A 24,729-nucleotide genomic window follows, 5' to 3' on the forward strand; every position below is an offset into this window, starting at 1 on the left:
CTATCCCATCTAGTTATATAAGTATACAACATCCAAAATATTTTCTTTTTTCAAGTTTTTGGAAAGTAATACTAAAACTGTGTGTGAAATAAAGGGCTGAAGCCTATTTTTTTTTGCTGAGTATTTACCAACTGTAAGCAATGTAAGCAATTGGAATCCAGAATCCTACATATGGTCACAAACAATAGTAATCTATCACTGGGTTATAATTGTTTTTAATTAGAAATGTAGAATTGTAAGCAACCAAAAAAATCCAATTGACATTCATTATTAATTTGCAATACAGTAAACTGACCACAAACCACTAATCAATCAGGCTTCCAATAAAAACATCATATTAGATAAAATAATGTTAACCATTTTGGAATCATTGTACAATAATCTAAGATGTAAAGTCCTAAAGTGGGTCTAAAACTGTTAATAAAATCCAAGTCAAGTTATCCATGACAATGCAAATTGAAAGTTAAAACATTGCAACATAATTAATTTATTAAAAGTATTTCACGTGAAACTGGGTAGGAACAACCGTGGGTTGCGAAGAGAAACAAAAAGTCAATCTATCAGCATCATTTGTAGTTGCGCAGTAACTTTGAAATAATAATAGGGCATGCAAACGAGGCCTGTTGTGCTGTCAGAATGGAACCTCGGCCAAGCCTGCAGCCCCACACAATTTCCCATTAATAAAGCTACAAACAATGATGAGAACTCGCCACTTGATGAGTCAACTAACGGTTCTGGGCACAAAGCACTACTAATAAGCTCTTTGGAAGGAAGCGCTTGACTGCATTCCTTAACTTGAGTTCCCACGATTCCATTCGTGCCTTCTTTCCATGCCAATCATTCATTTGAATCTCAACTACGCAGACAAAAAACAAAGATTGCCTCACCCATCTTTGGCCTGTAATGTCAGAGTCAAGAGCCTCCTTTCATTTGACATCAAAACAAGTGGTCAAACACAGATCATTATCATCGATCACCCTGAGGGTCCTGTTGGGATTCCAGTGCTGACCCAGCAAATAAACTGACAATTCCGTCCACAGCGAGCCAGTATCGCCATTTTCGCCTGCAATGTGGACAAACTGCATTCACAACATATTTCATAATGGGGGTAGGTGCACGCCCACGTGACACCTATCCTTAAAGCTCCAGGTGAAAGGCATACGGCAACTCAATGAGTGACATTGGAAACTCTGGCAATTGATATTACACAAGCAGGTAAGGACAACTGTTTTTATTCTAAACAAGTCTTTATAGATTGGTACTGCTTATTGACGGTGGTAGACGTCTAGTCCATTTGAAACGGGCTGGCAATGACGTATTATGTCTCAATCTCACCGACGACGAGACACGGACAATTTATTTGGAATGGGAGGGGTGCATTGATCGAACAAGCTAATGAGTCCATTCTCATTTATCCTTTTTTCCCCTAGCTAAACCAAAGAGATAAACCGTCCAGATGATGGGAGGTAAAAATACAATTGCAGGACGAAAAAGCATTTCCTTTCAAGCAAGCAACCTTTTCTTACATGTGGCTTTGTTGCGACAGAACATGGAGCGCCATGTGATGGGCAAGATGCTGCCTATTGTATGAATGGAGGTACATGCTATAGGCTCGCCTCAATGGAAACACTGTCATGCGTGTAAGTTATAGAAAAACAAACATACTGTTGATAAGGAAGTGTGTTCTGATGGACTGAGCTACTTTTAGGTGCAACAACTACTACAAAGGGAGTCGATGCGAGGAGTTCCAACTACTCACCAGAAGCTCCAATAACGAGCAGGCGGGCTTAATTGTTGCTCTGGTGCTTGTTGCCCTCCTCATTTTAGTGGTCATCATGGTTATTATCTATTTTACACATAAGTGAGTACATGTACGATGAGGAAAAACATTTAAAAGGAGCAAAAAGTGGATTACTTTATAAAGCGTTGATGTAACCTTTGTTCACACAGGATGTTGAAAGCCAATCCACAGAGGAAGCAGAATCCTATAGAGTACTGGAAAGTTCAACCAAGAGTATGACGATTCCACGGGGAAAAATTCTGCTAACATCCACATGGTGAGATATTTTGGAATGGTGGCTATTATGGAAAGAGCTGACTTCAGCATCTTTCAACGCAGGTGGAAATGAGTTGGAATGAGATGGATTGGTATTATAGTCGATCATCTAGGGTCGAACTCAATCAAATCAGAGCCACTGCAATTAAAATATAGACAAGGAACAAACCATAAGTGTTGTACAAATGTAAAAAGTCATTAACTGCTATTAATGGTGATCTCAAATTTGATGAGTGACAATTGACCAAATGCAGCATTCTAATAATGTACATGCCATTCTTTTACTGTTGACTTAGCCGTTTTGTACTGGATTCCCTGATGCAGTTGCATGTACTGCAAAGCCAGATGGTCAAATAAATCACTACCCCCCCCTAAAATAACAATCTTGTGAAATTAGATCATGCGAGAAAATGCTGGATTTTCTTTTTACTTTGTGAAGAGGCCTATTCTTTTTTTTCCTGAAAATGTTGGTCAAATTCTCAATCTCCTTCCCTGCTTTTAGAAGCAAATAAACCACATTTCAATATAAATGTTTTGTCTAAAAGTATATATAGATTTGTTGTATATAATAAAAAATAACTAACGACATTTTGAACCTGCTGCATGTTAAAAGTACATTTTTGTAAAATATTGTTCAAGTGTTTCTATAAAAACAAGCAGTTATTCCTACTAAAAGATTTGAAATACGACTATTTTTTTCCTGAAACAAGAGACAAATTTTGCACCATCACAGAAGGTAAATGGATACGTGAAAAATAGAAAAGCAATTAAAAATATGATAATCATGGAAGTATAATAAAACAAAATTTCCTCTTCAAAAGATAAGGTTGTTGCTTAGGTTTTGACACTTACCTCTTCTAGTGGTGAGTACCACCTAGTGGACTGCAAAATAGTGACATAATTTTCATAATTGAATAAAAAATCATACTTTAATTGCATTGACTTGTTTGACACAAGACTATTTTTTTAAGTAGCTGTCTAAATGAATCCCTTTTATACAAAAAGACATCCCCAACCATGAAAATTTCAACAACGCACTCAAAAAGCTATCAGTCAGCCCTCCTAGAAACAACTTACGCTTGTGGCTTTGTCAAACTCGTGTGCAATTTGCAGGGCTGTGCTGTTGAGGCCCACCGACTGCATGTTGGTGAGAATGGTGACGACCACTCCTTTTGGAAGGACAATATCTCCCTGCTCCATCTCCTCGCTGGGCAACACCAACAGAACACTGCTGGCCCCCACAGCGCCTCCTGTGTGCGACACGTAGTGTCTGCGCTTCCTGCATTGCCCGTATTTCTGCTCTTTCTCCACCACCAGCCAACCTTGGCCGTAGTGCCCATCCTTGTCCCAACTGCCCTCCGTTTTGTCCGCCGCCGTCCAAAGTTCCACGGCGGTTTGGGGTTTCAGGAAGCCGGGGAGCAGCCCAACGGTGTCCATTTTGATCTGAGCCCTCTGATAACTATAGAGTAGAACGTTACCAAAGAGCAGAAGATCCCCCACAGTGGAGAGGAAGCCACCGCCCGCCCACTTGTACGAGTTGTCTACGCAAGGGCAGTTCACAACCCGTCCTCGCTTGTTCCGATGATAGTATCTGTGGGGGACAATCATTTTTAGAACAGGAAATTCAAACCACAGCGTAGACCGGGAATGTCAACCGTGCTGTTCTCCATACAGTGATACCTGGAATTTGATTACCTGGCACGATGGTAAATAATTGGCTCATTTTGGTCAGGCACGGTGTGGAGCATTCCGAGTTCACGGAAGAGGTTCATCATGACGTCGAGGAAGGCTTGGCCGGCGGCCTGCTCAATGACGGCGCTGAGGAGGGTGTAAGCGTGGGTGGAGTAAAGGAACGTGGTGCCTAAGGAGGAGGAGTGAAATCTTTATTTATGAAAACTAAAATAGCATCTTAATGAAGAAATGAGCCGCCGACGCCCCATGATTTACCTGGTTTAAAAATGAGTGGGTCGTCCTTGAAGAGGCCCAGAGCTTCAGTGACACTTTCAAAATGTTCCCGCAAGTAATATTCCTCATGCTCAAATTCATTTTTCTTTTTGCCCTGTGAAGCTTCTTTAGTTTTCACCTTCTCCTCGTTGGTATCATCCTCCCTTTTCTCCTTCATTGATGATTTCAAAAGTCGCTTGGCTTTTTCTATGTCCCGCCTCACTTTAGTTGGATCCTTCTCATAATGCCTTATACCACTGAGGTGGGAGAGAATCATGCGAGGCGTTATTGTGACCTAGAAGTAGATAAAATGATAATAAACTTGCAGACTACATAGCTAAAGACTGAGAAACGGATTTGTGCACGGCCATTAACTTACATTTAGTCCATTAAATTGCTTTTGAGGAAATTCTGGGATGTATTTCTGGACGGGCGCATCAAGATCGAGTTTCCCTTCCTCACACAAACGCGCGGCAGCCGCAGACGTGAGTGATTTACTGATGCTGGCGATCCTCATTACAGTTTCCGGGCCACAAAGTAGACGATTCTCCAAATCGGCATAACCGAACCCTGAATTCCATCAAGCGTAAAAGTATCAATAAGTGGACTCAACTCATTAAGTGTAGATAAACAAATGTGTTTCAGTGCAATTGTGATACATTCAATCTAGTTAGAATTGGGAGAAGTGGGCTGATGGGTTTTCCACAAATGGATTGGACGTCTATTGCCGTCAATGGCAGTGAAGGAGTTTTTGATGGATGTATTAAAAAATACCCAAATACATTTTGGTCTAAAATTGTTCTGTGGGCATGAAAACTCATCAAAACTTTATTTGATTCACTTATAAAGCCGTGCACGAACCTTTGCTCCAGACTGTCACTCCATCGACGGATACCCCTACTACCAAGCCGGGTGCTCCGATCTCAGTCTGGCGATAGGACAGACCCAATTAAACAAACAAACAAACAATCATAAAAAGAAATCTGCAGAAGGCGAGCCAGCCTAGTGGAACCTGTTTTGGTCCGCATACCTGTATCCGCTCCACCAGCACTCTGCTTGCATCGATTGCTGCATCGTATCGATGTTTCTGTGTCTGTATCGCCATCGTATGATACGAACCATTGCGATCCCACGTGTAATATTTGAATCCGAAGCCCAAGGCAACTCCCAAACCGGCTCCGCACACCCACAAAAAGGAAAATGTGCAATATTTTTTTTTCGAAAAGCTTACGGGGAAAGTCCTCACGTAGGGTCGTCTTAAGTTCACAACATGGAGTTTTTCGAACGGACTAGCAGCTTTTCCACCGATCTCTTTTATCAGAAGAGGGGGCACACGTGAGGGGAGCAGCGTGCATTTGGCACAAAAGAGCTTTGACACTAATAACTGGGACATTTTAAAGAAAAAACATCAACTCTGCTCCGAAAACATCAACACTTGTGACACCAAGCCATGCACCGCGACTCACTTCCGGGGTCCGGCCAGACCTGACTAATCAAATGCCGATCATCATGTATTTATACAAAGTTTTCTTAAACTCCTGAACTCTTTCAGTCATTTAATATACATCCATTTGGTGTCAGCTTTCCCATTGCAAATGGTGATAAACATAAATTCACAGCAGCTCATTTTTATGGCAGCGCGTGTAGTTGGCGGCCATCTTGGGTGGGGCTACCAGCCTTTTAAAAGGAATCAGTGTTGCCGATAACAATATAATAATAGTAATGTTGGTGTAATAATAATACAAATAGAAAGCTTTCAAAACGTGCTTTAATTTATTTCAGATTTCTTTTACATTTTAAACATGATGTACATCTTTAACATTTAAAATGCTAAAACAATGCACAAGTCGCTGCCTGAAACCATCCAGACAAAATGAACAAATTTAGTACTGTGGATGTTGCAAAAACTAATACAGCCTACATGAAATAACTAGCACCGGTTTATAGCTAAACTGAAATTTCACAACAGGAGTGCATCTAGAGTCTTTTGTACAGATTGCAAAAAATGAAAGGCATTTTCTGTGTGGTTCAAGTGCTAAATTTCTCCATTTTGTCTTTTGGTATGTGCAAAACTTAATGTGGAATAGAATAACTCTAAATCTCTAAATGCAGATGTAGGAAAAAAAATGTAATTGTAACCAAAGTCACCTGTAATTCCACCCAAGGAAAATATTTGTCAGTATAAAAACTAGCTTGCAAAAACAAACATGTTTCTGACTTTGGGCTTCATCAGAGGGAATGATTCAGTTTGACTTCCCTTAGCTCCTTGTTTAAGTTCCACTGAAGGCAGGACGGTGCGATAGGAATAGCATCTGGCTGTTTGTGCTGCACCATGGGCAAGGTACAGTTTTACAAAGTAGCAAAGGTGCATACAAATAAGCCAAACCACAGTGCATGTCGGAGTTAAGACTGTGTTTTCACAAATTATTCAGTTCCATTAGAGTCTGGTCCATTATCTGGTGCATGTCCAGGTTCTCTTCTTTAGCATGGGCAAGTTTCTCTATCAGGAAGTTGAAAAACCAAGTGTTAGTTGCGCTACAGTGATTAGGAGACAACAAGCTGCTAGGACTGTGTTAATAATCAAGCTTATTACATGTTTAACCAGTTCTCCACAGCACTCCAAAACTTACTCATTGTGAGAAACTATACACACTCAGTTAAGTTTTTAACAATCAAAGCACACGGGCAAAACTATGCAAAGATGATCCTGATTATAATTCCCATTGTAAAACACATTTCCTATTCAATGGCAAATATATGTAATGTATTAGTGACATGGCAGCTATTCCGGAATGGGATTATTTCAGTGAGACAGGAATTCAAAAACAAAAATGCAGAGGAGCAAATCAAAAGTGCAAAGTCTGCAGGCGGCCTACCTTTGTGAGAAAAGATATTCAGGATATTGAAGGCATCTCAAAAAACGTTTATATTTAATCAGAGAATTATAGTATGGTATTATTCATATTTCATCGGTACGAGCACAAGATGGCAATTAACATTTAAAAGTAATGTGCTTAAATTAAGATTGTCTTTCAAAACATGCCAGCATGTTTACTTGCAGTGGAATACAAAGACAATTATAAATGAAATAAATAATATTACCCTATGTTTAAAAAAAAATGCCAATTAAAAACACAAATGAAAAAAATGACCCTCAATCTGTCCATTTAATAAACAAAATGTGGGATGTTATGAAAATATCTTATGTAATCCCATTTTTGACCCTTGTCATACTGCACGGAACTGTTTAAAAAACAAACAATTACAACAAATTTATGTCCTTAACATTTAAAGACGCATCAACTTCAGTTTTTATTCTTGGGAAATATTAGTCCTTTGTTAGCATTGAAACTTTGTTAGAACTTTCCAAATATACTGCCACTGAAACAAATAATAACGCAAGTGGTGAATCATTTTTCATTATTCCCTGGTGTTTTTCGAAGACTCCACTGTTATCACTCTCTGGCCTAATTTATGTCAATTCATCAAAACACTCAGATGATTTGGATCGTCCATTTATTGAAATGCTGCGTAACGTACAGTGCCCACAAGCCATCATATTTCAACAGAGATGTGCACAAAGCTCCTCAGTCTGTTTTAATCAATCATCTTCCTACTTAACCATAATCTTCCTGCTCACAATCCCATCTCAATCCTCCTGTCCTCAAAGCATTTAAAGATTCCCCATTGCACGGCTCCATGTCGAAAAATTTGGACTTTCTAAAAAGAAAAGCTTAACTGGCTCAGTATTTTTTTCTCCGTTTTTGAGTATGCTCGGTGCACCTTCTACAAGGCTAAAACGACAAAGCGAGAGAAAGGATTGCTGAGATGTTGAAAGAAAAGTATAGAGACAACATACACAGAAAGACCTCTAGGTTGGAGTGGAAATAAATAGGTAAAGGGAGAGTAAAGAGATACAGCATACATGGAAGGGATGAGGTTTATTCTTTTTATACAACGCAGAACGATTTTAGGATTCTGTACAAGAGATGGGATGAACTTTGACATGAGGATGAGAACAAACATGGGGAGGAAGGGAAGAGCACAGATGAAGAGGGAAAGGAAGATGGAGGGAAGGCTGGAGAGAGCAGACAGATGCCACTCAGCCCGAAGGAGGCGTCTTTGATGAGATGTAAACAATTTATCTGTGAGGGAGGTAGAGAAAAAGTAGTTTAACCAAGGGGGAAACCAAACCCTTTAAGGCACCGCATCAACAGCCACCATGTTCAAATGGGACTTTTTTTTTTTTAAAAGGACACATTAGTAGACTTAAATTGATTTGCATGCGTGTCTCATGAATAAATAAAAGGGTCCGTGCTTATTTAGGTGTGCGGTCGATTGGTCGCTGGTCTTTTGGTCGCTGGTCTTTTGGTCGCCGGTCTTTTGGTCGCCGGTCTTTTGGTCGCCGGTCTTTTGGTCGCCGGTCTTTTGGTCGCCGGTCTTTTGGTCGCGGTCTTTTAGTCGCCCCGGCCGCGACAACGGGCGACCAAAAGACCGACGACCAAAAGACCGGCCACCAAAAGACCGACGACCAAAAGACCGACGACAAAACAAGGTAAAATAACATGGTCTACGCATCAATAAAAGCCAACAATGGCCATGAGCAGTTTCACTGAGCCGACGTGTGAGTGTATAAGAGTTTGTATGTACATGAGTTGTCCCCTTAAGAAGCTACGTCAGTCAGGGTCTTAACAAGTTCTCCAACAAAAAACAATAAAAGTCCGGGAAATTTGGAGCTTTTCTTTAGCCTAATAATTAATAGGGCATTAAGTATGACTAAATAGTAATTCGCAGTTTGTATTTAAGGAATTTGAGCAACGATTTAAATGGTAATTATCACTTACCTTCCGGGCGACCAAAAGATCGGCGACCAAAAGACCGGTGACCAAAAGACCGGCGACCAATCGACTGTGTACCCTTATTTACATGACGTGCATTACTATCTCCTCTTTGCGCACGCTAATCGTACCGATACGGTCAAACTGTCAAATCAAAGAGGAGCCTAATTGGAGTTACCAGTGAGTGCTCACACGTTCTTTAAAACCACTTGATTAAATGGCCATGGTTAAAAGATGGAGCACTCGCAATCATAAAACAACATGCACGGCAGGTGGAACATTTACATGGAAGTCATGTCATTGAGGGCGTGGTCCAGCTCCTCGCTGATGGCCTTGTACTTCAGTTTCTGAGAATACAACTCATCTATGGGTGGGCCACGAACGCGAAGGGTGGTGCGGTGGTGACGGGAGGAGCAGGGCAAAGGTGACATGAAAAGGTGGAGAAGATCATTCAAAGTGGAATGAAAGAGAAAAAAAGGAGGAAAGCAAAGTTACACACCAAAGAATGACAGGAATGAAAGGGCAGGCGGCTTTAATGAATGCAAAGACCTCTGCAGGGTTTAAAAATGTTCAACCGAAACCTGACCTTTTGAGTTTTTGCCATCGGAGAGAATTTTCCCCAAATATAATCTCACTGTGGACTAAGCCTATGTGCTACAACTGTTCCATTTTGAATAGTATTTCAATGTGTTAGGTTTGTTTAATTGTGTTTAATTAAACACATGATGCATTCCTACAACTTATCATCCGTAAAATCGCAGGTGGAGAAAAACAATCCCAGCTGACATCCATAGTGACGCTAAGAAATACCGCAACTAGCAAGATACTCATTGTGGGGACAAGAAGAACAAACATACCCTCCAGGTCATCAATGGTCTTCTCCAGCTTGGCTACTGATCTCTCAGCGAACTCAGCACGGGTCTCGGCCTGGGTGGACGTAAAAATAGACGTAAGAGTACGACAAGAGGGGCGCTACATGTTCCTGATCTTAAATGTCCAGCCGCGAAACTTGCCTCCTTCAGTTTGTCGGTGAGGATCTTGATCTCCTCCTCGTATTTGTCCTCCTTCTGAGAGTACTGTGAGTCAAAAGTAATATTAAGTCAACCAAATGCGGATTATAGTCAGCTTTCAAGTGGTTATTTTTCATCCGTCCACTCTTGCTTGTTTTGTGTTTTTGCTGCTTTTTCTGTCTTAATGATTTGATTTGTTGATTCTTAATGATCCCATTTACTTTGATTTGCTTTGTACTTTGTGCTTTTGCTTTGTTGTTCTGTCTAATCACCCTCTTGCTACTGCCACAATGAAATTTCCCCAATACGGGATGAATAAAGTTATCCAATCCAATCTAGTAGAATCTGGTTTCAAGATCTTCTGTCCCCGCCGTCGAGGAGACGGGGTGGAACTTTCCCAGCATGCAGTTGGTCTATAAGTGGACTTTTTACCTTCTCAGCCTGGGCCTCCAGTGACTTCAGGTTGTTGGTCACAGTTTTCAACTCTTCCTCCAGCTCGGAGCATTTGCTAGTTTGTTTGATACAGGTGCAAAGAGAGGGAACAGAGAGGGAAGAAGCCATGGAGAGAACCAGATAGGAAAGAAACAAAAAGAGGGAAGAGAAGGGGGGAGAGAGAAGAAACAAGATCAATAAGAACTACAGGGATGAAATCCAGAAGGAACCCCAAGTGAAGTAAATAGGAATGTGGAGGTGAGATTACTGCCAGTGTTGTCCTTTAACAGAAATATATCACTCAGTCCCTGTAGTGTTAAGGCATGCTTTTCCCAAGCAGTTCAAACAAAGGACAGGTTTGTATGTTTTTTTTTCTTTTCTTTACATTCCACACAGAGGTGACACGATCCTTTGTTGAGTACGCAATGGTGTTTCGTAACACCCATATTTGTTGGTGCCCATATGATAAGGCTGACAAAAAACAGGGTGCTGTTTCAGCGTCCTTATTATTTTGTGGAATACTTTATCAAATTGTCCTGTTCTGCTTGGTGAAAAGTTTGAAAATCATGAGAAAAAAAAAAGAACAACGGTTAAGCATGAAATGATGAAATGGCCAAAGTTGGAGCCCAAGAGAAATTGCATCACGTAAAGTGGCAAGATACAATCCACACTTGGCAAATACGAATTCAATTATGCTCCAAATTGGGTCACCATGACACATAAAAAGCACAAAGAGGATCACGAGCACAGCAAGCAAAGCAGAAGGCTTCACTTTTTTTCTGAATGATTGAATGCATGAGCGCCTTATACAAAAATCAAAAGCACACGTGCGTTAATTAGGTCTTTGAGTACCTGTCGGACTGAGAAGTTTAGTGTTTTCATGCTTTGTTCCGCAACCCTTAGCTCATCGTCCATCCTTCGCCAATGTCTGTGAGTGGCGATCATGTGCAAGCCGCGACCATTTCAAGCCGAAGAAGGAAAATGCAAATGATCGGCACATACAGTTAGAAGTAAGAACATAGTGCGTAACATTCAAACGGGTCAGGCGGGAATTCATTTACAAAAATACTTTGTTCTGCGCGTTTGCGGTGTACTGTTAGCATGCAGTGCAGTGAAGTGGCGGATTCCGGTGTGACCGTTACCTTTCTGTCAGCTCAGCACGTTCCTCTGTACGCTCAAGGTCACTCTCAATGATGACGAGTTTACGAGCGACCTTTAGGGGTAGTGCAGATAAGTGTTACGGCACTTTATCGACGTCTATCGCCGGCATTGGCGGCAGATGAGTTGAACAGCGATGGGGAAAAACTCGCCTCCTCGTATTTTCTGTCAGCCTCCTCAGCGATGTGCTTGGCCTCTTTGAGCTGGATCTCCTGGATTTCCATCTTCTCCTCATCCTTCATGGCCCTGTTCTCAATGACCTTCATGCCCCTGTGAGAAGACAATCCGACAAAGTCAGGAAAGAAGCTGGCGTACGCAACGGTGCCAGAAATCGGAGAAGAAGGTACCTCTCGCTCTCATCGGCAGCCTTCTCGGCCTCCTCCAGCTTGGTCAGAGCCGTGGCCAGACGCTCCTGAGCACGGTCCAACTCCTCCTCAACTAGCTGGATGCGTCTGTTGAGGGAGGCCACATCGCTCTCGGCCTACCAGAAGTACAGTGTACAGTGTAATTTCACTCTTTTTTTCCCTACAATAATCACATTCTAATTCAGCGGCTACAATCAATTATTCAAACCATTCAGTTGTCGTTTGTGTCACATGTCAGGAATGGACTTCCTTAGAGGGTTTACTTGTTCTGCTTTTTGACATGTGCTAAGTCTTTTAAGTCTAACCCATATTAGAGTACTTAAAAGATATGCACTTTTATGGTGTAAACTTTCTTATTTCCACTAATTACTGTTTAAATTATACATTTCATGCACTGTATTAATTGTGAGTGTTTTCTTGTCGTAGTACTTAAAAGATATGCACTTTTATGGTGTTAACTTTCTTATTTACACTAATTACTGTTTAAATTATACATTACCTGCACTGTATTAATTGTGAGTGTTTTCTTGTTTTTTTGTACAGTATAAGGTTCTCGGAAGTACCATTAAGATCATAAGTACTTGAAAAATTGTGTATTTTGAAATTTAGCTTACAATATGTGTCATTTCCTTTGTTATGTGTGTTTAGATTCACAGTTTACCCATGGACTCTCGTCAAGTTTTTTGGAAGGACGGTTCAAAATCTGCCAAACTATCCTAATTAAGCCTAAAATAAATGCTTAATCGAATCTACATATGCTGGAGAAAATTTGATATGGCTGCTCGAGATCCACTAAAAATATTTCAAATCCTAGTATAAGATATACAAATGACCATGTTAATTTAGTTGGAAAAAATAACAAGTGACAACCTAGTATTTAAGTATACAACTTATTGGCTGCCAATGACGGTGAGAGACGTCCAATGCACTTGGAAAAGGGAGAGACTCCCATTTCAAATGAATGACACGTCAATGACAACCACTAAACTTGATCTCAAAGTAAAGCAGAACAAGGAAGTCATCTACTACTAAACACTGAGCAACTAAGCTGAGAACAAGTCGACAAAGAAGATAAAGCTATCTTCGACTAAACCTGTAACAGAATAAGCCTCTGACCGTCCAAGGGATTTCCTTTCCTTGTAATTCAAGGTTGGAAAAACCAATCTGTTGTTTTTGCGTTGACCTTATACGGACAAAAGTGTCTTTTATTTTTGCTTAGACTTTTCTATTTGCGGCGAATACTGGAGTCATACATCGAAGATGACGTTGTTTCAGCACTAAATAATAATATAACTATATAGACATAAAAAAATAGATATAGCAGGTGAAGTGGTGCATCTCGAATGATACATGGCCGATATACAAACGATACGGATAGAGGCTCGTTGATGTCTTACTTCCTCTCTGCATTTACGCTGCTCGTGCAACTCGCGGTTGAATCTTTGGGCTCTGTCTTCCGCGCAGTCCGCCTGTCCTTGCAAAGATCGAATCTTTCGTTTGATAGCCTCCACCGAAGAGGCTCCTGCCATTCTTCTCGATTCTCTCTCACAGCGTAAAGCCAAACGCGCTCATTCAATCAAGCGACGAATGACAGCACGACTGCAAGTGGGGGCAGCTCGATACAAAGATCGAAATTGTCGATACGGACGTCAATTTTGACTGATTAGTCGCGCTGTCACTAGAGCTGCATCGGCACTAGTATCCGCCCCACTACTATAGAGTTTGAAGATGGAATTTAATTCATCGAATTTAACCTCTATTCAATTAAACAGAACGTTACATCAATTTGCTATGAAATTGAAGGAATTCTTTAATAACACTTATTTTTTTTAAGTGAATCTAAATCCATTGAAAACCTGGCGATAACGTGATGAGTCAGACACAGCAATTTCACGACTAATCAACAATTATTTTAAAAAAATCCCATCAGATATAATTTAGCTTGTAGCGTATCGATAACAAATTTTGCAAAATCACAAAGCTGCTTTTTGCTCATGATTTGCTCGATGACGTTTTGTCATTGTGATGACGACACGCTGTCCATTAGGTAAGCGCGTTATTGTTTGACTGTCAAATCTGCACGAAATGATCGTGTATTCGTCAAATCATTAAAAGCAACGTGTCACAAGACTAGTGAAAGCAACTGAAAGTCAAATTAAAAGGGGACAGGAGCCTTTAATAGCGCACACGCCCTTTGAACGAGTACATTCCAGCCCCAACGAGTACAGTGATTGACTGGATTTTAGCGCCCTCTGCTGATCATCTGGAGTATGTGTTGCAATACACGCGATGGTGGCCAAATTGTGTTTTGTTTTGTTTTCTAATTGCAGTTTTTAATCAATTTATTCTTTAAAATTAAGATACCCTTTTTACCGTATATTGGGTGTTTTTATAGAAACCGGATAATAAGACGGATCAATAAAAATAAAGTTGTAATAATGCATAATTTTGTGGAATTCAAATCTGACCTTACCCTTTCCCCTATAAATTAGTTATTTTTCCAAATCTACATTTAGATTTTTTTTTGTGAAATGCAAAATTATTACAGAGAGATATTTTTTTTTAAAAGTGGGAATATCGCAGACACTAAAAAAAACTAGGCCAAAAATTACAATATGCAGCAAAATAATAGAGAAAATGTTAGTGTATTTTACAAAATACAGCTGAATGGAACTCAGATGGACCTTTAACTTGCTCTTTCTCTCTTTGAAAGAACACACGCAAATGTTATTGATTTTAAATATTTTGCGCAATCTGACAACATTTGTCGAATAATACAATATTTGTGTTAAAATAAGAAATTACAATCTGTTTAAGTATGAACGACTGATGCACAATTGATTTAAATGGCTGTCTCCCAGTTCTAAGTTTCAAGGCCCAAAATCTCTGCTTTGGCATTTTATTGGTTGCCTGATTTTTCCTCTGGGTATAAAGACCCTTTTCCATGATTAAATGCTACTCATACCGTTAAGAATTCTGCCTCCAGCTGGCCTTTTCACGTCTGGAATTACATGGCTGCCATGTAGTGTTTGTATAATAACAATTTCGTGCAATAAATACTGCTCAGCTCGCAAAAATGTCATGTCTTTTATTCTACATGTTTTCTACCTCTGGCTATATTTGGCCAAATTATGCAGCTGGCCCATTCAGAGAAAATGTGCTTTTCCCCTTTTGCTCAGCAAGCAGCCAGCAGCTCAATGTTGACCATATAAAGAAGTAGGCTATATATATCCACTCTGCTGGATCCCCGTGCTCATGGGAAGACTCACTTGATTTTCACTTCGGAAAAAAAACCTCAGCAGGCAGTGACATATAAAACGAAGAGGATTAGCGTGCAAAATTTAATACGTCTGCTATCATGTGTCCATATTGAAAATAGATGTGGTGTGGATGTCATGTATACTGAAGTGTGACTTTCTTTGGGCTGACTTGTAAATGATTGAGTGAGTAGCAAAAATAGAGCAAGGGTGTCTTTTCTGCTGAAGTCCTAATTAAAAATTGTGTTGCTTCCAACTCCAAAATTGACTGAAGTGATTACAATGGACTAATAACATCCCTGAATCACTAAATTAAATGGCAGGTATTTATATATGATGAAAATGAACATATGATCTGTGATTCTAGATTAGAGGTAACCTGAATTGCCATTTAAATATTAACTTTTTAAGGCCTAGATTTTGAGTTAAATGTAAAAACGTTCAGTTTTATTTTTTTAAACAGGAGTTTGACTCTATATAATCATAAATGTACGCCCATAATTGGGTTGTGGAAGACATCCAGATCCCAAGATGACAATGAAAGGACGGTGACCATGCAGTGGTAATGACAAGCGAAAGAAGAAAGGGTGAAGGGGAAGTGTGAAGGTGCCCTGGTGTACTCCTCATGTCCTTACTTACATCAGTGGCTTTCTTCTCAGCCAGCTCAAGTTTCTCTTGGGCATCCTTAAGAGCCTCAGAGTACTTGTCCAGCTCATCCTCAGTTCCCTTCAGCTTCTTCTGCAGAGCTACCAAGTCATCCTCAAGCTGAGACCAGTTTCAATTTTTTTGGGGCACACATATATACGCAGATACAGAAAAGACACGACACAGAGAACACGAGAGGACAGGACAGGAGAAAGAAAGAAAGCAAGGTTAAGAAAATCAGCGCAGATGAGAAACGGATACCTTAGTGGCGACCTCCTCGGCACTCAGCAGCTTCTCCTCGGCGGTTTGGAACTCCTCAAACACTTTATCTCTCTCGTCCTCAGTTAGACGCATTTTCTTTTCCAACTCTCTTATTTCATCCTCTAACTTCACATGCATTGCAAAGACAAGCCAGTTATACGAGACAAAAACAATTCATTCATGCACTATATTATCAATCAATCAATATCGATGGACTGTATTATCTGTCTGTTCGTCTATCCATTCATCTGTCCATCTATCCATTCATTTTCCCAACCATCTTTTTTTTCCTGCAATTTTCGACGTGCAAAAACTCAGACCGACCTGCTTGCTTCTGTCCTCCGCCGCCTTCTTGTCTGACTCGGCCTGCTCAGCTCTGTCCAAGGCATTCTCCTTGTCGAGCTTGAGCATCTGCATCTTCTTCTTGATGGCGTCCATGGCTACTTATTGCCAATACGGATAGGGTCCGTAAAAGAAAAAGTGGAAAAGTTAGCAGGGGACGAGAGCAAGAGCTGGGGCCGTGTGTGCCTCAGTGAACGTGGAGCTGGAGTGCAGGCTCTGCCTCCCTGTGCCCTCACAAATATGTACTTAGAAGAGGGGGGGCCTGCAGATTCCTTGAGATATCCAATACTTTTTTGGGGGTGGGAGGAGGAGAGTGAGGGGAGCTGGTTGTCTTGCGATCCGTCTCCTCCCTACCGTTTGACTTTTACACGTCTTTATATGGGATGAGGAGCCACGGAAGTGCACAGCGGATGAAAGAGCTCTAATACTATCAGTTTATAATATCTCTTTTGTATGATGATTATTTTTCTATTGATCACCCAAAACTGGCCCTGTGTTTTTTCCTAGTCATTTCTTTGACTGACTTTTGGACCGCAGGCAGCTGTGGAGGGCTTTTAAAAACATACAGTGTCTGTCTGCGTGTGTGTGTTAAGGTGGGTGACTGCCATGACTTGGCTGTGGGAGGGGAGCTTCATTTAATGGCAGAGTGGGCAGTCAAACCCAACCCACACTTGGAACAAAGAGTTCACCTGAGAAATCCTCATTGTAAACTGGTGAGGTACCGTACCTCTCTCTCTCTTTTTTTTTTAAACATCTTCACTGTCATTGCTGGGGAATGATCACTGCCAGCTCTCCCAGTTCACATGGAGTAGATGCAATTAGTCACCACGCCCAAAGACCCCAGATGCACAAAATGGGCTAATTTAGAACTAAAAGGTAATAGTTCTGCAACTGAATAATACATTTCTCATTTTCTGAACCGCTTTATCTTCATTAGGGGGGTGCTGGAGCGTATCCCAGCTGACTTTGAGCCAGATGCGGGGAACACCCCGAATCAGTGGCCAGTCAATCGCAGGGCACAAGGAGACGGACAACCATGCACTCTCATATCCATACCTAGGGGAAATTTAGAATGTCCAATCAGCCTACCATGCATGTCTTTGGAATGTGGGAGGAAACTGGGGTACCCAGAGGAAACCCACACAGGCCCGGGGAGAACATACAAACTCCACACAGATAGACATGACCTGGATTTGAACCCAGGACCCCAGAACTATGACGCCAACGCGCTAACCACTCGCGCCACCGGGCCGCCCGTCCGTAGAATAAATATGCTTACCAAATTTCATGCGAGCCAGTTAAATACAATATTTTTGGGTTTGGTATGATGACCAAAATCTGAAAAAAATGCCAGCTGCTCACAGTTGAAATGGATTGGATGTCTACCATCATCAATGGTAGCTCATGAGTTCATAAGAAACCCCAATTATGAAAAACAGTTGTTAATATGACGTAGTAAGATGAAGCTTTTACTCATTCATCGTGATTCCAACTAATAGTACATAAAATAATGAAATGGCTCCTTGAAAAGAAGGCCTAGCGTCTCAAGACGGGTATGCACCAAGGACACACCAGTGTCTTCTAATCTTTACAAAGATACTTTGGATATTTTTAGGAACTCCTTCTCTTTCATGCACCTGCCTTGGTCTGTAATATGGATCCAAGCCTGGGGTGCCAAGTGTCCGAGGTCCAGTGCCATTAGATATGTCTCTTAAAATAATTCCTGTCTTGTTAAAGCTTCCCTAGCTTTGATGCATTATTGTCGCCCGTGTCTGGCAAATGACTCCCCTCCAATTTAGAAAAGCATCCAGAAATGTCCTATTATAAAGGAAATGATTAGAGAATCTAAACTTCCATACTTAACACACATAAGGGTCATCCTTTGTCATCAAGACTTCACTGCTGACTGACATGTACAATAATAGTAAAACATCTTGATAATCTTTTTGGATAGCTTGTGCTAATAGTGAGGCATTTGTATAATGGCGAGTGGCATGACATGTAAATGTGATCACATTTCTTTTAATGTGGGATCACAATCAATGTAGTGGCTTAAGGTCATCTTTCAAGTAACCGTAAGTTAATTAAAAAAAAGCTTGTACACATTTTTATTTTTATTTTTTATCTGTCTTCATTTTCATTGTATGTATAAATCTATTTACGACTACTTATTTATGTGTGCACTTTATGGTGAAGCTTTAAATCTGTGTGCGGTCGATTGGTCGCCGGTCTTTTGGTCGCGGTCTTTTGGTCGCGGTCTTTTGGTCGCCCCGACCGCGATAACGGGCGACCAAAAGACCGGCGGCCAAAAGACCGACGACCAAAAGACCGGCGACAAAACAAGGTAAAACAACACGGTCTATGCATCAATAAAAGCCAACAATGGCCATGAGCAGTTTCACTGAGCCGACATGTGAGTGTATAAGAGTTTCTATGTACATGCGTTGTCCCTTTAAGAAGCTACGTCAGTCAGGGTTTTAACAAGTTCTCCAACAAAAAACAATAAAAGTCCGGGAAATTTGGAGCTTTTCTTTAGCCTAATCATTAACAGGGCATTAAGTATGACTAAATAGTCATTCACAGTTTGTATTTAGGGAATTGTGACAACGATTTAAATGGTAATTATCACTTACCTTCTGGTCGACCAAAAGACCGGGGACCAAAAGATTGGCGACCAAAAGACCGGCGACTAATCGACCGTGTACCTTTAAATCGCATTGCACTTGTATAATGACAATAAAGGTAATTCATTTCAATTCACCCTCATTGAGTTCAAGGTCACAATTTGGTAGCAAACCCAACAAAATTCAATGTACCTTTGATTGCCATTGACGGCGATCGACGTCCAACCCATTTGAATAATATCGAATAATTGCTGCCAGCCCTCCCAATTTAAAGGACTTGGATGTCAATCACCATCAATGGGAGTCATTCCTAATTCTTGTTGTGGATGTATAAACTTTAAAAAAAAAATCTTTCAAGTAAACCTTGATGTACTGTTTCAGATAGTACAGTAGTCAAGTATATTTCAGGGAAGGCCAAAACGCTCCCTTCCTCAGGATTAGTAATGTGATCGTTATCCTCCCGAACTGTATTTTTCTTGAACACACTCATGGGAAGGTTTGTTATGCCTAGCTGGATTATCAGCGGCATTTTGGGAATGAAAATGAGCTCTATTATGTTATTTCCCCGTCGACGTCTTAGCGCGGTAAAAATAGCAGTGTGTTTTGATGACAGAAGTGCTAACTCTCCCCATTTGTTAAATGCTTCCATGTTAGTGCATAATACATGGAATGGAACTTGAATTTTCCAATGTGTTTCTCGGTGCACCTAACGCATAAAAGGCATTAAACTGAATGATTGCAACCCATTGCTTGTTATTTATGAAGCAAAGAGTTGAGAGAATGAGGTTCACTTCTCCTACATGTTTCAATGACATTGGCAGCGAACTACAGCTACTTACTCGTGGACAACTGTTCCTGATCCGGATCGTATCAGTGGTTAGAAACAGTTGTTTGGGATTGAAGACAGCTGCCTTTGACAGTGGCTGTAAATGAGCTGAATCCATATTCACCTCATATTCACTTTCCCACAATGTCAGATAGTTAAGAGTGGGTCAGATAAATAAACCCAAGTCACATCTTTAAACCAATGGTGGCGATCATAAACAAGCTTTGTAAAGTGACAGTGTGAAAGGTTAGGTTAAAATAGGTCTCTGATGTCCAGAGAATACGGACTTCTTTTCCCTTCTGCTTTGAATTTGGACCGTGACGTTGTCCACCATGTCGGACTATCAAAAATTGTAGTTGTTAGAGTATCAGACTCACAATTTCGAGACTCTTGAATCTCATCGTCGGCCTTCCTGAGTTGAGGGCTTGAGCATGTTTTCCCTCGTGGTGCACTCTGGCTCCCTCCCACATTCTCAAAACATGCTTGTTAGGTTCACTGGACGATGGAGAAGCAAAATAAATAGATAATAATCTTGGACATAAAACTATCAACACAGTAATAAAAAACAAAACAAAACACAAACTTTCTTTAGTATCTTCAAGTTGAGAATCGGATATGCCAGATCGGTACGGAATGAATAATAAATAGCCATTTGCACTAAAATCATCACTGATTTATCGATGGAATTTGGTTTTCTGTAACATTTGGCCTACTGGTGAGAAGGAATAAAGCTTTGAATATTCTCAGAATAGCCACTGGCCAGCATTGAAGGACTGGTTCAAAGTCACAAAGGGTGGACTTTAGGAGTTTGACGTCACTGACTGGTTTAGTTTTTTTCAATGTTTACATTTTAATTTTATCCATAATGGAATTTTGCATTTCAATGTCACAGACATGGTAATGACAGCTATTAAGGTCGAATATAGGTATAACAGTCTTGGCTTCATTTTCATTGTCCGGTAGTAAAAGTTATCCCATTATGGAAACAAAACAATGATAAATCATTGTGTCATTATCTCGTGTCTGCCAATACGTTCATAGCTTTTAGAGAGATTGAAAAATTATAACAGATCATATTTAGTGATAAGAGTACACCAATCAGTCTGCTATCAGACATTGCATTAGAACACATGTGTCAAAGTGGCGGGCCGGGGGCCAAATCTGGCCCGCCACATCATTTTGTGTGGCCCGGGAAAGTAAATCATGAGTGCCGACTTTCTGTTTTAGGATCAAATTAAAATGAAGAGTATAGATGTATATTACATTTCCTGATTTTCTCCCCTTTTAAAACAATAATTGTAATTTTTTAATCATTTTTTTCCTGTGTTTTTAGTTCCAAAATCATTTTGTAAAATCTAAAAATATATATAAAAAAGCTAAAATAAACATTGTTTTAGATGTATAAAAAACTGAATATTCAGGGCTTTTAATCCAGTTCTTTTAATCCATTTATAAAAAGTCTATCTAAGTTTATCTAAAACGGTCCGGCCCACATGAAATCGAGTTGACGTTAACGCGGCCCGCGAACCAACCCGAGTCTGACACCCCTGCATTAGATAATATCCAACTAAGTGGACCTGAAGCCAACGTGGTTAAAACACTTAGAAGCACTATCTTGGCAATTCCCCCTTTAGATGCCATGTGATGATTTGAGCAGACCTGCTCAGACCAGATATATAAATACACATATACTCTGGAATCAGATAGCGCCATGCAGGGTCATAACCATTAGGCGGCGCATAATCAGAGTGCATGTCATAGCCCAAGTTGTAACTCAAGCCTTGCTGGGTCAGGGATGCGGGCTGGTTTAATCAAAGCGATGATCCATTTAAATAGATTGGGAGCTGTACTTGGCTGTAAGTGAGAGTAACTCTGGGAACTGCTGGACTGCCGCAGTAAGGCTCTGACAGGCAATACCGCATGGCGAAAAGGCTATCTGTCAGTAAAGGTGTAACTCACGGAGAAAGAATACTGCTCAGTGCCGTTGCTCGATGTTAAACACACTGTTGGGGGATTTGGGATTCTGAGATTATTGAGATTGTTTGTTGATATAATCTACTTTGTTGCTCGACCGCGACTTTCCCTTTCAAATAATATTCAATTCACTGTCCGACTTGTACATTCAGTTAGAATGAAGTTACAAATTGGAGTTTGGGGCGTTTTAGAAATGAAATTCTTTGACTCTGAAGGACAGGTTATTCCAACGCAGGTGCCGCTTTGAAGACGGTGAGCATCTGCCAAGATTTGTAGCGTAGCACAAGTGAAATGCTGTTGGACGAGTTGATCTGTCATCTCTCCCACTGTTTAGAGGATTTTTAGCATGCCAAACGTAATAAAAAAGAGGCCCAGTTTTGGTCTAATGTCTATGTTCCGTTTGAAGCGTCCTGCCAAGAAAGCCTATAGAAAAAGTCATAACTGAAGTTTATGGATTCATTTACGATGATGTATCGTCAATTACTGGAACCAAGCAAGCTAAGGAACTAACTATTTAGGATAATATAAGATATCCTCTTCACTTTTTGCAATTGAGATGTACAAGTTTAAGGTTTTGACAAAATCCTCCATCTGGACACAGTGTTGTTGATTTAATCATTAACTGAAATAAAAACTCTTAAGCTTGTGTGCACTATGGTGAGGCCACTACAGCTTTTTGGCAGGACTAATTTGACATCTGGAGGGACATCGAGTCTGGAAATTATGCTATGTTTCTTGGCCAGAACAATATGAAATCAGGGAAATTGACAAGACCCCTCAAAATAAGAGGAACCTTTTTCTCCTGCTGAGAATGTGTGAAAATGAATATTGGTCAAATGAGCTGCACAGTTTTGAGAGCCTCGCCTTTTGAATGGACAGGAAAATAAAACAAAATAAAAAAGGCTGAGGTCTGCAGTAACTCGACCCAAAGTGAAGGTTGGCAGTTCTGCAGACACAAAATGTGGCGAGAGGTCAGGTTTGTGAAATATTTGTGGCTTCTAGAGGGGGTGGAGGGGGGTGCTCCCGTCATACTGTTTGTTTGTGTTCCTCCCTAACAGATGGGGACACACCAAGTAGCAGGAATGTCGGCCATATCTGATGCTGCTCACTCGGCTTTGACCGAGAATGCTGGAAGAAGAGGAAAAAAAGTGGGTGTTGGGGTGGAGGGTTCTCATCGGAGGGGAACAGTCATGATTCATTTAGAAGTCAAGCAGCACTCCTCGCGGAAAATTAAATTCTAGCTCTGACAGTTCATTTGAGCAAAAATATCTATTTCAAGGTTTATTTGTTCGGAGGGATGGTTAGCAAAGACGTGAAAATATTGATAATTAATTTGGACAGCAGGCTTCCAAGCAATGTTTACTAGAAGAAAAATAGCTTCTTGAATATAAAATATGACCTCTTCATTATTTCATTTAAATTTAGGAATTGAAGTAATGAATCCATTTCTGGGTCAAATTCTCACCATTACACAACTTTACACTTTTTTTATGAAGCATTCCTGGGATTTGAGACTATAAACTTACAAATAAAAATACAGTTTCTATACATTAGTTATTCATACTCAACTAAAAATTTTACTATAATACTTGTAATACTTGTAATACTTGTTTTGGTCAACAGAAAATGCCTTGTTGACTTTGACTGCTAACCAACCATTGACCTAAACATGATTAATGTCTCCCACATCTTAAACTAATTATTTCTGCACGCCCAAACTACGTGTAGAAAGTATCTCACAAGAGCACGTGTGCATGTTGAGAGCTCTTTTGAAATATTTACCCTTAATCATTTACTTCGCGTCACGGGGCGAGAACTATTCGCGAGAGTGACTCTATCATATTTGCATCCATATATGGACTGAGTCTCTTTCTCTCACTGTGTATAACCCGGATAGGCAGCAGAGACAGTGGAGACTTGCTGGGACTCTTTGTGCGGTCCAAATGACAGTCTGTGCTTGATATTTCTTTTAGTTGCACAGGACTGTAAAATGTCTTGATGTGCTCTTTAAACCTAACGTGATGTATTTGTTCCTGCATTAATTTTGAAGATCTCTTGGTGGATTCTATTAAAAATGTACTTTTTTTTCTTTTTGAATCCTACATCTGACAAAAAAAAAACAAAGTATGAAAAACTAAAACTAAGTCGACTAAAAGTACTAAAATTTATGACTACAAGATAAATGAAAACTTGTACAAACGAACACATCCACTCTAAAAACTATGTAAAACTTACTGAATGAGTGGTGAAAAATATTCTAAACTACTAAAACTTAACTATAATTAAAAAATGCTATACTACCATTGCTGTATAAACTTGGGGTGAACCTCATTTACCTCATCGGTTGCCATTGACAGCAATAGAGGTCTTGTGGAGAGGCTGGTTGAAAATAATGACTGCCAACCCTTCCAATTCAAATGAATTAGACATCTATCCCTGTCAATGCCACTCAAACACGACCTTTTACTGCCGTAAATGAGTTCAATCCATCAAGGCCTATTTTTATTCAGTGATCCTTTCTTCAATCATAGGAGGAAGTGGAAATGCCCACAAAAATGACCAAACTTACATCAACCAAAGCCTGAACTTGTCGCGTGGGAAACAACGGCGATGGAGACATTCCACTGTGGTTTCGTTTTGACAGCGAGTGGGCCGCGGCGGTTTGGCCACGTTGAGGAATGCCTACGTCTCCGCTCTACCTGCATTCGAACCGTGTCCGCAGACACGTTTGATCGGCCGGCGTGGCCATTGAAAAGAAAAACGTCAGTCCCAGAAAGTGAACAGTCGCTCAGCCAGGAAACAAAACAGCAGCTGGAACATAGCAGTGAGAAAGCAGACATGATGAATATGGTCCCAAACAGATACTTGAAGAGTATTATTGTATACTGATTAGTGCAAGGGTGTTAGACTCGGGTTGGTTCGCGGGCCGCTTTAACGTCAACTTGATTTCACGTGGGCTGGACCATTTTAGATATAATATTTAGATTTTTTTTATAA

General features: G+C 40.4%; 3 protein-coding genes and 1 long non-coding RNA gene across 15 annotated transcripts in view; 1 reads left to right on the plus strand and 3 right to left on the minus strand.

Annotated features, from left to right (window-relative positions):
- Positions 1-116: 116 nt before the first annotated feature.
- lactb (lactamase, beta) lies at positions 117-5,498 on the minus strand. Of its 3 annotated transcripts, XM_077596276.1 has the most exons (8): positions 5,031-5,497; positions 4,862-4,928; positions 4,380-4,570; positions 4,004-4,295; positions 3,752-3,917; positions 3,134-3,647; positions 1,937-2,195; positions 1,732-1,846 (listed from the first exon to the last, which is right to left on the minus strand). In XM_077596276.1, exons 1-7 carry the CDS (start codon positions 5,391-5,393, stop codon positions 2,187-2,189), a joined length of 1,602 nt encoding a protein of 533 aa, XP_077452402.1. In that variant the 5' UTR covers positions 5,394-5,497; the 3' UTR covers positions 1,732-1,846; positions 1,937-2,186. The 3 variants fall into 3 exon arrangements, with proteins under 3 accessions (XP_077452400.1, XP_077452402.1, XP_077452401.1); XM_077596274.1 differs by lacking the exon at positions 1,937-2,195 and having other exon boundaries at positions 117-1,846; positions 5,031-5,498; XM_077596275.1 differs by lacking the exons at positions 1,732-1,846; positions 1,937-2,195 and having other exon boundaries at positions 2,967-3,647.
- LOC144071304 (uncharacterized) lies at positions 1,868-4,783 on the plus strand. Its single transcript, XR_013299598.1, has 2 exons — positions 1,868-2,057; positions 3,170-4,783. It is a non-coding gene; the product is annotated as an uncharacterized LOC144071304 (long non-coding RNA).
- Positions 5,499-5,750: 252 nt separating the features above from the next.
- On the minus strand, positions 5,751-16,630 carry tpm1 (tropomyosin 1 (alpha)). 10 transcript variants are annotated; one of them, XM_077596286.1, is made up of 10 exons: positions 16,291-16,592; positions 15,967-16,092; positions 15,700-15,825; positions 11,786-11,919; positions 11,591-11,708; positions 11,423-11,493; positions 10,281-10,356; positions 9,852-9,914; positions 9,696-9,765; positions 5,751-6,500 (listed from the first exon to the last, which is right to left on the minus strand). In XM_077596286.1, the coding sequence occupies exons 1-10, from the start codon at positions 16,402-16,404 to the stop codon at positions 6,418-6,420; spliced, it is 981 nt and encodes a 326-aa protein (XP_077452412.1). In that variant the 5' UTR covers positions 16,405-16,592; the 3' UTR covers positions 5,751-6,417. The 10 variants fall into 10 exon arrangements, with proteins under 10 accessions (XP_077452412.1, XP_077452408.1, XP_077452407.1 ...); XM_077596287.1 differs by lacking the exon at positions 5,751-6,500 and adding an exon at positions 7,500-9,202 and having other exon boundaries at positions 16,291-16,629; XM_077596282.1 differs by lacking the exons at positions 10,281-10,356; positions 15,700-15,825 and adding an exon at positions 11,133-11,208 and having other exon boundaries at positions 16,291-16,589.
- A 6,107-nt stretch (positions 16,631-22,737) lies between these two features.
- The window catches only part of tln2b (talin 2b), a 91,163-nt gene continuing 89,171 nt past the window's right edge, over positions 22,738-24,729 (minus strand). Inside the window, exons 58-59 of the transcript XR_013299585.1 lie at positions 24,302-24,431; positions 22,738-22,860 (exon numbers count right to left, since the gene is read on the minus strand). The gene's annotated coding sequence lies outside the window, so the exon portion shown is untranslated. The remainder of the gene's footprint in view (positions 22,861-24,301; positions 24,432-24,729) is intronic.

The sequence above is a fragment of the Stigmatopora argus genome, chromosome 3 (assembly GCF_051989625.1).
Source record: "Stigmatopora argus isolate UIUO_Sarg chromosome 3, RoL_Sarg_1.0, whole genome shotgun sequence".
Taxonomy (NCBI): domain Eukaryota; kingdom Metazoa; phylum Chordata; class Actinopteri; order Syngnathiformes; family Syngnathidae; genus Stigmatopora; species Stigmatopora argus.

Coding starts and splice junctions, on each gene's coding strand:
- tpm1 (XM_077596286.1), bottom strand. CDS start 16,404: ATGGACGCCATCAAGAAGAAGATGCAGATGCTCAAGCTCGACAAGGAG. Junction 16,093..16,290: donor CGGAGGACAGAAGCAAGCAG/GTCGGTCTGAGT, acceptor ATGCATGTGAAG/TTAGAGGATGAAATAAGAGA. Junction 11,709..11,785: donor GCTGCCGATGAGAGCGAGAG/GTACCTTCTTCT, acceptor GTCTTCTCACAG/GGGCATGAAGGTCATTGAGA.
- lactb (XM_077596274.1), bottom strand. CDS start 5,393: ATGTCCCAGTTATTAGTGTCAAAGCTCTTTTGTGCCAAATGCACGCTG. Junction 4,571..4,861: donor AGTGACAGTCTGGAGCAAAG/GTTCGTGCACGG, acceptor GATGGAATTCAG/GGTTCGGTTATGCCGATTTG. Junction 3,918..4,003: donor CCCACTCATTTTTAAACCAG/GTAAATCATGGG, acceptor CCTCCTCCTTAG/GCACCACGTTCCTTTACTCC.